The 12,045-nt window shown below is 44.4% G+C and overlaps 1 protein-coding gene across 1 annotated transcript; it reads left to right on the top strand.

Moving 5' to 3' along the window:
- The first annotated feature begins 6,743 nt into the window (after positions 1–6,743).
- On the top strand, positions 6,744–9,409 carry LOC144824226 (uncharacterized). Its single transcript, XM_078683374.1, has 2 exons — positions 6,744–6,763; positions 8,025–9,409. Exons 1-2 carry the CDS (start codon positions 6,744–6,746, stop codon positions 9,208–9,210), a joined length of 1,206 nt encoding a protein of 401 aa, XP_078539500.1. The 3' UTR covers positions 9,211–9,409.
- The last annotated feature ends 2,636 nt before the right edge of the window (positions 9,410–12,045 follow it).

Here is a 12,045-nt window from a genome sequence, read left to right as displayed (position 1 = left end):
CAGGATTGGGGGCAAGAAATCACGTGCCATTTTCCCCCTTGAGCATCTCGTGTGGGTGGAGATGAGACAGTACATGTTAGGTTTCAGCTTGACATGGGCCTGCTCCTTCCACATCGATGCGCCCCTCGAAGAGTCATTTACCTGTTGGAAAATATATTGTTTTCCCTGGATAAAGTATGGCGGACATGCGGTGCATCTCTAAAACGCCTTTACACGTGTTTTCCAGATCCCGGCAAACAACCGTTAAGATGCATAACAGCAAATTAACAACAAGCATTTGCAATGCAATAGGTCTCGTATTTACACCAGTTTGAGCTATTGACATTGTACATGACAATACCTTTTATTTTTGTTTTTGTTTTTAAAACATAAATAAAAGGCATTGTCATTTACAATGCCAATAGCTTAAAATCTCGTATATCGAACAAGTAGGTATTCTATATATCTGCAGTGACAGTTATCTCACACCTTTATCTACAGTGATGGTGATCTCATACCTATATCTGCAGTGATAGTGATCTCCCACCTATATCTGCCGTGATAGTAATCTCACACCTATATCATAGAAGTAATTGTGATCTCACACCTATTTATCTGCAGTGATAGTGATCTCACACCTCTATCTGCAGTGATGGTGATCTCACACCTATATCTGAAGTAATAGTGATGTCACATCTATACCGGCAGTGATATTGATCTCACACCTATATCTACAGTGATAGTGATCTCACACCTATATAAGCAGTGACGTGATCTCACACCTATATCTGCAGTAATATTGATCTCACACCTATATCTGAAGTAATGGTGTTCTCACTCCTATATCTGCAGTGATATTGATCTGACACCAATAGCTACAGTGATAGTGATCTGAAACATATATCTGCAGTGACGGTGATCTCACACCTATATCTGCAGTAATAGTGATCGCACACCCATACCTGTAGTGATATTGATCTCACACCTATATCTACAGTGATAGTGATCTCACACCTATATCAGCAGAGACGTGATCTCACACCTATTTATTTATTTATTTATTAATAACATTTCTAGAGCGCGAACAAAGGCCCATGGGCGTCTCGGCGCTAAGATATCTGCAGTATTTAACCAGAGAGGGAGAAACTGGGGTTAATGATTAAAAAGCCAGGTCTTGAGTTGTTTGCGAAAAGACCAGAGAGAGGGGCTTGTTTTTATTGAAAGTGGCAGTGTGTTCCATAATTTAGGAGCTGACACCAAGAATCTTCTGTCGCCCCAGGTGACCGATTTGGTACGGGGAATCGTAAGGTCTTTTGAGGTGGAAGAGCGTAGTGTTCTGTGGGGACAGTAAGGAATCAGATTTGGAGTAAGAAAGACTGGTCCCAAGTTGTGCAACGCCTTGTACACAATACACAGGGTTTTAAACTTTATCCTGTTTCTGATGGGTAACCAGTGTAGATCTCTAATGGTTTCTGAGGCAGATAGATATTTGGGAATCTTGCCCAGAAGCCTAGCAGCTGAATTTTGAATAGTCTGAAGTTTGTTTATAACCCTTCCCTGTGCATTTATGAACAAGGCGTTGCAATAATCCAGAGTGGATAGTACCAGGGAGGTCACCAATGTTATCTGCAGTAATTTTGATCTCACACCTATATCTGAAGTAATGGTGTTCTCACACCTATATCTGCAGTGAAATTGATCTGACACCAATAGCTACAGTGATAGTGACCTGACACCTATATCTGCATTGACAGTGATCTCACACCTATATCTGCAGTAATAGTGATTGCATGCCTATATCTGCAGTGATAGTGATCTCACACCTATATCTGAAGTAATGGTGATCTCACACATATATCTGCAGTGATAGTGATCTCATACATGTATCTACAAGGGATTCAGAGCAAATCATAGCACGGAAACAGCAATCCTACACATTGTCGATGATGCACTTCAAGCTCTAGATCGCAATCAATCTTGCCTACTCATCCTCCTAGACTTTTCAGCAGCATTTGACACAGTTAACCACGAAAAATTACTGAACAGACTTCACAACAGGATGGGAATGTCCGGCACGGTACTGAAATGGTTCGAATCATTTTTAAAGAACAGAACTCAGAGATTCCTAGTAAACCAATCACTATCGCCATCATGCCCAAACACACTCGGAGTACCGCAAGTCTCTACCCTATCTCCTACACTGTTTAACTTATACATCGAACCTCTTACAGAAATACTACGGAAATCAAAAATATCCTACCACATGAATGCAGACGACACGCAACTTTACATCAAGATTGCTAGCCTGGAAGACATAACCACAATGAATGATGTCCTCAAAATATCGCTAGAATGGCTAACTAACATTCATCTCAAGCTTAACGCTAACAAAACAGAATTCTTACTCATCACACCACACAAAAATCAATCCATAGTGAAAGAATGGTCCAAAATGATCACAGCATTAAATTGCATCCCTACTCTAGTTGACTCGGCGAAATCCCTCGGAATCACACTGGATGAGAACCCTGATATGAAAACCCACATTAATTCTATGGCAAAAAACGCCCGTTACCACTTGAACTATCTGAGAAAGATGAAATCTTTTTTAACGGAGACAGACTTGAAACTAGCTGTGCAATCACTGGTTGTCTCTAGGATTGAATATGGTTGTACTACACTTGCTGGTCTACCAAAAATTTCCACAGCACCCCTAAAAGCCTGCCTTAATGCAGCGGCAAGGCTTATTACAGGGTCGAGGAAATTTGACCATATCTCGCCTCACTTGAAAGCCTTAAACTGGTTACCGTACGAAGCCAGAGTACAGCTGAAAATGGCATGTATCACCCATAAAGCGATTCATCACAACACACCTAAATATCTCGCCCACAAAATAGAAATTTCAGGAAAAAACAGACCTGTCAGGAGTGCCAATTATCTGCTCCTGAAACCACCTATCTCAAGAAGAAAAAAACATATGAGAGGACATTCTCAGGCGTAGCTCCCAGGATCTAAAACTCCCTTCCCGCAAACATCAGAAAAATTACAAACACTGTAACATTCAAGAAAGAAATTAAGATCTTTCTTATGAGTAAGTTCCTCCCATAGACAAGACTAGCGCCACCGAAGACTAATATGAGGATCCCAGGGGCACTTCCATCAGGATATCCCTAGGGCGAGAAAATTCTCTGGGTGATACCTCTGCATAGTATATAGACTGAGCAGATGCTGAGCGTGGCCACTCCCAAGTATCCGTCTGTGCCACAAAGTGCCCCAGCTGGTCAGTCCATGTGTGTCAAGGGATAGAAGGCACCGATTTTGTTAGCAATATTCCTGCACCCCTAGAGTTGGTGATAAAACACCAGTTGGGTGTAATCAAAATGATCCATGGCCTCATAATGGTTGCCCTTCAAGTGAGTCTCCAGGAGAAGAACTATGTCTGGGACATGTCTATGGAGGTATTTTAGCACTACTATTAATTTAATTGTGTTGCCTAAGCCATTTACGTACCACGTTAGGACCTTCAGTGCTGAGTGGGGAGTACCATCTAGCATGATATAGTGTAGAGGGCTGTCCCCGCGTGTAATGGCAGAGTAACAATCCTACCTTTTCCCAGCATGTCCCCGATCACTGTCCTTCAGTGCCTATGCTCACTGAGCTGAAGAAAACAGAAGATAGAACAAAAACTGAAATGAATCTTATATACCCAATGTTGTAGCTCCCCAAGCCTGCTACCCTGCACAGTAGGCTCAGAACTGCCCACCACAAACCCAACATGTAGAGCGCCTTTTGTCCCAATGATATCATGCAATTATTTAGGGTTGGCCAGCACCACCTCCAGGGCTGCACTGGTATGATCATGTTACCGTACCCCTTTCGCATTTCTTAGGTTCTCTGTCTGCTTCAAATATAACAGCATTATAAATCTACTCTCCCCCTCTCCCGGAGTTCCCTTCGTCTCATACCTGGGCAGGCCAAGTCCAATCCCAAAATACCTGATGCAAAATCATGCAGTCACGATCCTTCTTTATCCTTGGTGTCTGAGGGGTCGACCAGCTCCACTGAGCGACATGACATAGCTGTCAAGCCATGGAGTCCAGTTCTCAGCCCTTTCTCCGAGCCCCATCCTTGATCTGTCCCTCATTGCAAACAGGTCCCTCCTCTTGCAGCTAATCGATTGGGTGCCCTCCCCCCCTCTCGTTGAGACCGATGACCAGCAGGGTACCAACCCTCTCGAGGGGTGAAGTGCCACGATTTGCCTTTTGCCACAACTTCAAGCATTACTGGATAGAGCATCATGTACTTAAGTTCTTTGCCACTCAGTACTTCTTTTACCTTTTTCAAAGCTTCTGCGCTGGCACTGAACTTGCAGGGTGAAATCCGCAAAGAAGTGCACCGTAGCATTTTCATAGGTCTTGTTACCATGAGAACATGCTGCCTGTAGGATAGTGTCCCTGTCACAGCAGTTAAAGATTCTGGCTATAATTGTTAATGGAAAGGCTCCAGGATTCAACTGTAGGACAGGCGCCATGAGTGCATGCTCAATAGAAAAGAAGTTCAAGAAGCGTTTAGTGTGCACAGTATTGACTAAAAAGAAAGAGGTAAATGCTGAGCCCCTCCTCCCCCTTGGGAACCCCTACTAACTTGATTTTATTCCTGCAAGCTCTGCCTTCTTGGTCTTCCAGTTTTGCTGTAATTATGGTGTGCTTTTTCGTGAGGTATTGCACTTGCTCATCCTGCTTTTTGGACGTGAATTATAGCAAGTTAATATGGGATTAATATGGGATTTGGATGTATTTACTTTTTGGGAAATCTTTTTAAAGTCTACTCTGTGGAGTTTTACATCGACATTCGCTGTATCTAACTTCGGTTCAATGGTACCCTTGAGGTCACATATGGCAACCATGATGGCACTGAAAGGGCTCCGTCATTTCTTTTTGTTCTGCCTGTTGTCCGGGTGCCTCAGAGGCTGGCTTTGGTATAGCATATCTATCCATTTTGTTGGTCTGTGAGTGCACCACTCCCCTAGCCCTAACAATAGCCCAAAGGACACAGTTGCCAGGTCCTCCTCTCAGAGCATGCCAGACCCTGTGTTCAACTGCGCCTCTGGTGCCCAAGCAACACCACACTGGTCAATCGCTGTTTGGCTAAATCCTCACGTGGCACAACTAGTATCTGCAATTCCAGAGTGTCCTCCCCAGGACCCCCAGTTCTGGTTGCTTGGTTAGGGTTCGCTACAGCACCTTACTGTTTAGCCTTATGTGGGACCCTCCGGGTTCCCAGTTTGATCTCCTGTCTAGTGGCAAGTCTGAGTTGGGTCATCGGTATGACATACAAATAGGCCATCGCATCCAAAGGGCTGAGCCACTGCACCTCACAATTACTGGCAGCCATGGCCCCCTCCAGTCAAATCATGTACGGCTTCCTGATGCTCCTCTCAATGCCCAGGCACAGCTTAGCACTCAGTCACACAGTGCTGTGTTTACGGTTACATCTAGGCCTGTAGGTTATTCCTCAGTCAGCGCATTCATGTTGCATCTGGAATCCCTCATCAGGTTCTCGCAGGGCACTATCTAGTGCCACATGCCCCCCCCCAGTGCTCCCAACTCGCCAGTACAGAAGTTTTGTAGGGGGGGCAGGCCCCCAAAGGAGAAAGGGCACAAATAGGAAGGGCTGGGGAGAGAAGAGAACCAGGCACAGATCAATTGAGCTTGATAAGCACATCGCTCTAATCCCTCACTGTAATGCTCCATCGTCCAGCTGCCAGCCAGCAGTGTTCAGGAGGGGGTCGTCACTCGTTTTCTTTGCAGCACAGCCCCCGGCACCACTCTGGTATGCTATTTTAGCCACCAGCTCTCCCCTGCACCCACAAGGCTGCGCTCTCTATTGCGAGAAATGGGAGCCCGGTGATATCCTTGTATCCATGCCCCTCCCTCAGTCACACCGGTACCGGGGGCCCAGAGTGTCTCTGCAATCTGTTCACTTTGCCCGGTAAGCCCCAATCTGTGATACGTTCCTCCCCCCCAACAGTTCGGGTTTGCTCATTGAGGCCGCACCGTGGGCCACATTAAGTGCCTGTCCAGGCAACGGGCCTGTGCGGTCCCACACTCTGCCTCTGTGAAATCACATCAATTCAGCTGGGGGAAGGCAGGGGGGCCAGGTAGGTGGGCCGCAACCTATGTGGTCACCTCTGGTTATTGGGGATCTTCCCGGGGAGCAATGTAATCCTCCAGTTTTGGGGATCAGCAAGTTACAGACTCTAACACGAGGTGGTCCTCCCTGTCCACTCGGAAAGCTGTACAGCGGTCTCCACAATCATCGGGGGAGAAAATAGTTACTTGCACCAGACCGTCACTTGCCGCAGCATATTCTGGTGTAGATTTACTGAGGGCAGGGACAGAGAATGTGTCGGATGTTAAGGATTAGAGGTTAGGCCGCACAGAGCTCACTCATGGGGAGATTTACAACATCTCCACGCAACTCAGCGAAGCCCCCCCCCGCGAGGATGTGCTGCATTGCGTGAAAGGGAGTGAGCCGGACAGCACTATATTGTTAAAGATATGGCTCTTTCCTCCCCTTTCCCTTGCGCCTGCGCTGATTTCAGCTGTCGTGCGCCATGCACACAACTTGGCACTGTAGCGCTAGGGTGTGTGCATGAGTGTAGCATAGGTTTTGTACAGGAAGGGTACCCTTACTGTACGAAATACTATGCTAGGCATGATGCAAAGCTTTTCTCTCCTTGTATGCGTGCTGCACAGTGCAGCATGCATGCAAAATCGGAAAAGTAAGGACAAATTCTAGCATTTCTCCATCAGTGCGCCTAGCTGAAAAGGGTGCCGTTTTTTCACGCTAAACGCAATCTACTGTTTTTAGTAAATTGGGTTTAGCATGAGAAACCTTAGGTGGTTTCATGGGAATGCCCATGTACCACCGTTGGTATGCCCCCATGGCGCAAAGTAATGTGAAGCAGCGCTATGCACTGCTTCGCATTACTTTAACATCATTTCCAGCACTAAACAAGTTTAGCGCTGGAAAGTTAATTAGGAAAAAAAGATTGTCACTATCACTTGTACAAGCGTCACTTGTGTTATGCAAACACCGCGCAAAATCTTAGTAAATCTCCCCCTAAGTGAGCGGCTATCTTGGCAAGCCATGCCCCTGCAATTGAAATCTTTAACCTCACCTCTCCTTTTATGGCCACAAGCTCTGAGGTTTCTTATCGTACCTTTACAATATTCCACTAACATGTCTTCTATATTTAAATGCCTGTCCCAGCTTTGATAGCATCTTAGTTTTATTTTGAAGACTATGGGTTTCATATCCCCTTTTTGCTTCTATTATCTGCATATCTCAGCAGTGACAGGGAGCTTTCAGCTATATCACAATTCTCTAACCTCAAGTGCTGCTCACACTAGCTTTGAGGCTTTGGTTTTGACACACAGTCCTAGCCTATCAGTTGGTCTATTTCCTTGAACAGCCTGCATAAGATCACTGGGTTCCGGGGCCCCATTGTCCCAGTGGTAAGAACATGGCCTAGTGTGAATACAGTGTTTTGCGGCCCCAACCCTCCAAACACAGCAGCATTCTAGGGACTTGTAACATTTGGCACAAGGGGGGACTATAAATAAGGACATTTCTTGCATGTTATGTTCTCAGAGGTCTTAGTGCCTTCTCTATACAACATCCTCACCTACACAGATAGTGAGTTTTTCATTTTTATCAATGCTCTTACCCAAGCCATGCCCTCGCCAACTCCCCTCTATTCCATGACTCTATTGAGTAACCAACCCGATTGTTGTACTTACTGAGTAAGGGATATAAGTAAAATGCTTGTATAGTTCAACCTTAAAGAATTGAGCTAGTTGAGAAACTTCCAAGACCATTTTGGATTTTGTGGTTCAATAGAAGAAATTTTAGGATGCAGATATTGAAGCAAAAGAAGAAAGGAAAGTGTAGGAAAAAGGGTTAGTTGTTATATACTAAAAATATAGGATATTTCATCTGAATTAGTAATATTGATCAATTTTTACATTCTTTTTCCTTAGCACCCTCCTCCAGGAAAACCTCCATGATGTTCCTGTTTATGCTGCACACCTACAAAGCCAGCTAGTTCCTTTCACCGCCCAGCTCCATGCACGGCTCTCCCAAGACTCAGAGAAACTAAAGGAGCAGATACGCCTGGAGCTGGAGGAGTTACGCTTGAAGGTGTCACCATATGCAGATGATATCCACAAGCAGCTTAACAAGAACATCGAGGAGCTACAGATGAGGCTGACTCCATACGCTGAGGAGTTTGCCAGTCGGGTACAGGAAAATGCAGAGGAGATTCGTCAGGCGCTCACCCCATATGCTGAGGAACTTGGCACTCGTGTCCAGAAAAATGCGGAGGAGCTTCGTCTCCAGCTCACCCCATACACAGAGGAGCTTCAAGCTAGACTCAAGGAAAATATGGATAACTTCCAGGCAGCATTCATTCCGTATGCTGAGGAGCTTGAGGCCAGACTTCAGGAAAATGTTGACCACCTCCAAGCAGTGATCAAGCCATACACTGAGGATCTTGAGGTCAAACTCCAGGAAAAGATGAACAGCCTCCAGACTGAACTCTCACCATATGCCGAACAGCTTCAAGCCAAACTGCAAGAAAATGTGGGCAATCTGCATTTGGCCCTTAGCCCGTATGCTGAGGAACTTCAAGGAAAGATCTGTGAAAAAGCACAGCAGATGAAGAAGAACCTGAGCCCTTACAGTGATGAGGTCCTGGCGAAGATTGAGCAGAACATTGAGGAGCTGCAGAAGCATTTGACACCGTATGCACAGAATGTCCAAGAAAACCTCAACCAAAAGATTGAGATCATGGCCTTCCAGATGCAGAAAAACATAGAAGATATGAGAAGCAAGTTCTCTGTCAATGTGGAAGACATGAGACAGCAAATACTCTCCTCCACCAACCAAATCAAAGAGAAACTTCACTTGGACGACATTGGGCAGAATTTATCACCGTACTTGGAAGACTTTAACAAGAAAGTGAACCAGAGGATCGAGGAGTTCAGCCGGTCAGCTTCCCCATATGGAGAGGATCTAAAAAAAATGATCATCCAGAGAGCTGAAGACATGAAGAGGAATCTGGATCCATACACTAGTCAAATCCAGGATGAGTTGGACATGCTTGAAGGGGGCGTAAGGGATAAGATCACCTCCTTCCTGAACAGGTATGAACAGACTGAGAACTGATGGGCCCATCGACCAGCACCAATATTCTGAAGAACCCACTGTTAATTAACAGAAAACACATCCATGCTCATTAGCAGATTTAATATTAAGGCTGTGCAGAAACTCCAAACTCCGTTCCTGAGAATATTTGCAAAAAAAAATAATGAAACATCCTCTTTAAAGCTGCACATGACCAATAAAATAGATTTTGCGAACCACAGTTCAAGCCTGGTTAATGTGTCTACTGTTGAATTGTTTCTCTTGTTGAATAGCTGGAATGTGCTCCCTGACATTATCCTATATACATTCATTTAGTTCGAGGCTGAGGTAAGGGGCTATGGTTTATAGTTGTGATGAGGGTTTGGAATAGGGTCTTTGGGACTGGGTTTGAATAAGTTAATATTTATGTTGGGGTAGAAGGTTGGGAATCAGGACTAAGGCTGGTGTTAGATGGTTAGGGTTAGAGTTAGGGTTTTAATTAGGGGTTAGGGCAGAGGGCTGCAATTGAGTTTAGGGTTTTAAGGCTACGGGAGCTGGCAATGAAAAGGCATTGACAATAGTATGGTGTTGATTGTGGTGGTAAATAACAAATTGATATGTAGTGCCATGAAGATGAGTAGGCCACAATGTAATTGTGGATGGTGCAGTGGTTACAGCTGAACTGACATATTTAATGATGCAACCTGTGCAGTAGAAGCAGTCCACTGTTAAATTGCTGCTTCACTGCACCCACGGGCGAGGGAAGGCCCACAAAAAAGAACTTTCTTGTAATTTGACTAGACTCACAGCAAGAGGACTCACTTACTAGCAATGGTGTGAACAGGGGATGCCCATGTGTATTTGTGCACTCTTTCAACAGGCAGAAGAACACTTGTTGAGGAATATCAAGGACATTTACAGTAAACACGTGCTTCAGACATTCTGGCAGGATTGGGGGCAAGAAATCACGTGCCATTTTCCCCCTTGAGCATCTCGTGTGGGTGGAGATGAGACAGTACATGTTAGGTTTCAGCTTGACATGGGCCTGCTCCTTCCACATCGATGCGCCCCTCGAAGAGTCATTTACCTGTTGGAAAATATATTGTTTTCCCTGGATAAAGTATGGCGGACATGCGGTGCATCTCTAAAACGCCTTTACACGTGTTTTCCAGATCCCGGCAAACAACCGTTAAGATGCATAACAGCAAATTAACAACAAGCATTTGCAATGCAATAGGTCTCGCATTTACACCAGTTTGAGCTATTGACATTGTACATGACAATACCTTTTATTTTTGTTTTTGTTTTTAAAACATAAATAAAAGGCATTGTCATTTACAATGCCAATAGCTTAAAATCTCGTATATCGAACACGTAGGTATTCTATATATCTGCAGTGACAGTTATCTCACACCTTTATCTACAGTGATGGTGATCTCATACCTATATCTGCAGTGATAGTGATCTCCCACCTATATCTGCCGTGATAGTAATCTCACACCTATATCATAGAAGTAATTGTGATCTCACACCTATATATCTGCAGTGATAGTGATCTCACACCTCTATCTGCAATGATGGTGATCTCACACCTATATCTGAAGTAATAGTGATTTCACATCTATACCGGCAGTGATATTGATCTCACACCTATATCTACAGTGATAGTGATCTCACACCTATATAAGCAGTGACGTGATCTCACACCTATATCTGCAGTAATATTGATCTCACACCTATATCTGAAGTAATGGTGTTCTCACTCCTATATCTGCAGTGATATTGATCTGACACCAATAGCTACAGTGATAGTGATCTGAAACATATATCTGCAGTGACGGTGATCTCACACCTATATCTGCAGTAATAGTGATCGCACACCCATACCTGTAGTGATATTGATCTCACACCTATATCTACAGTGATAGTGATCTCACACCTATATCAGCAGAGACGTGATCTCACACCTATTTATTTATTTATTTATTAATAACATTTCTAGAGCGCGAACAAAGGCCCATGGGCGTCTCGGCGCTAAGATATCTGCAGTATTTAACCAGAGAGGGAGAAACTGGGGTTAATGATTAAAAAGCCAGGTCTTGAGTTGTTTGCGAAAAGACCAGAGAGAGGGGCTTGTTTTTATTGAAAGTGGCAGTGTGTTCCATAATTTAGGAGCTGACACCAAGAATCTTCTGTCGCCCCAGGTGACCGATTTGGTACGGGGAATCGTAAGGTCTTTTGAGGTGGAAGAGCGTAGTGTTCTGTGGGGACAGTAAGGAATCAGATTTGGAGTAAGAAAGACTGGTCCCAAGTTGTGCAACGCCTTGTACACAATACACAGGGTTTTAAACTTTATCCTGTTTCTGATGGGTAACCAGTGTAGATCTCTAATGGTTTCTGAGGCAGATAGATATTTGGGAATCTTGCCCAGAAGCCTAGCAGCTGAATTTTGAATAGTCTGAAGTTTGTTTATAACCCTTCCCTGTGCATTTATGAACAAGGCGTTGCAATAATCCAGAGTGGATAGTACCAGGGAGGTCACCAATGTTATCTGCAGTAATTTTGATCTCACACCTATATCTGAAGTAATGGTGTTCTCACACCTATATCTGCAGTGATATTGATCTGACACCAATAGCTACAGTGATAGTGACCTGACACCTATATCTGCATTGACAGTGATCTCACACCTATATCTGCAGTAATAGTGATTGCATGCCTATATCTGCAGTGATAGTGATCTCACACCTATATCTGAAGTAATGGTGATCTCACACATATATCTGCAGTGATAGTGATCTCATACATGTATCTACAAGGGATTCAGAGCAAATCATAGCACGGAAACAGCAATCCTACACATTGTCGATGATGCAC

Source organism: Lissotriton helveticus, chromosome 3_1, assembly GCF_964261635.1.
Source record: "Lissotriton helveticus chromosome 3_1, aLisHel1.1, whole genome shotgun sequence".
Classification (NCBI taxonomy): Eukaryota; Metazoa; Chordata; class Amphibia; order Caudata; family Salamandridae; genus Lissotriton; species Lissotriton helveticus.
The sequence above is the reverse complement of the archived record's forward strand: the minus strand, read 5'-3'. Positions and strand labels throughout refer to the sequence as shown.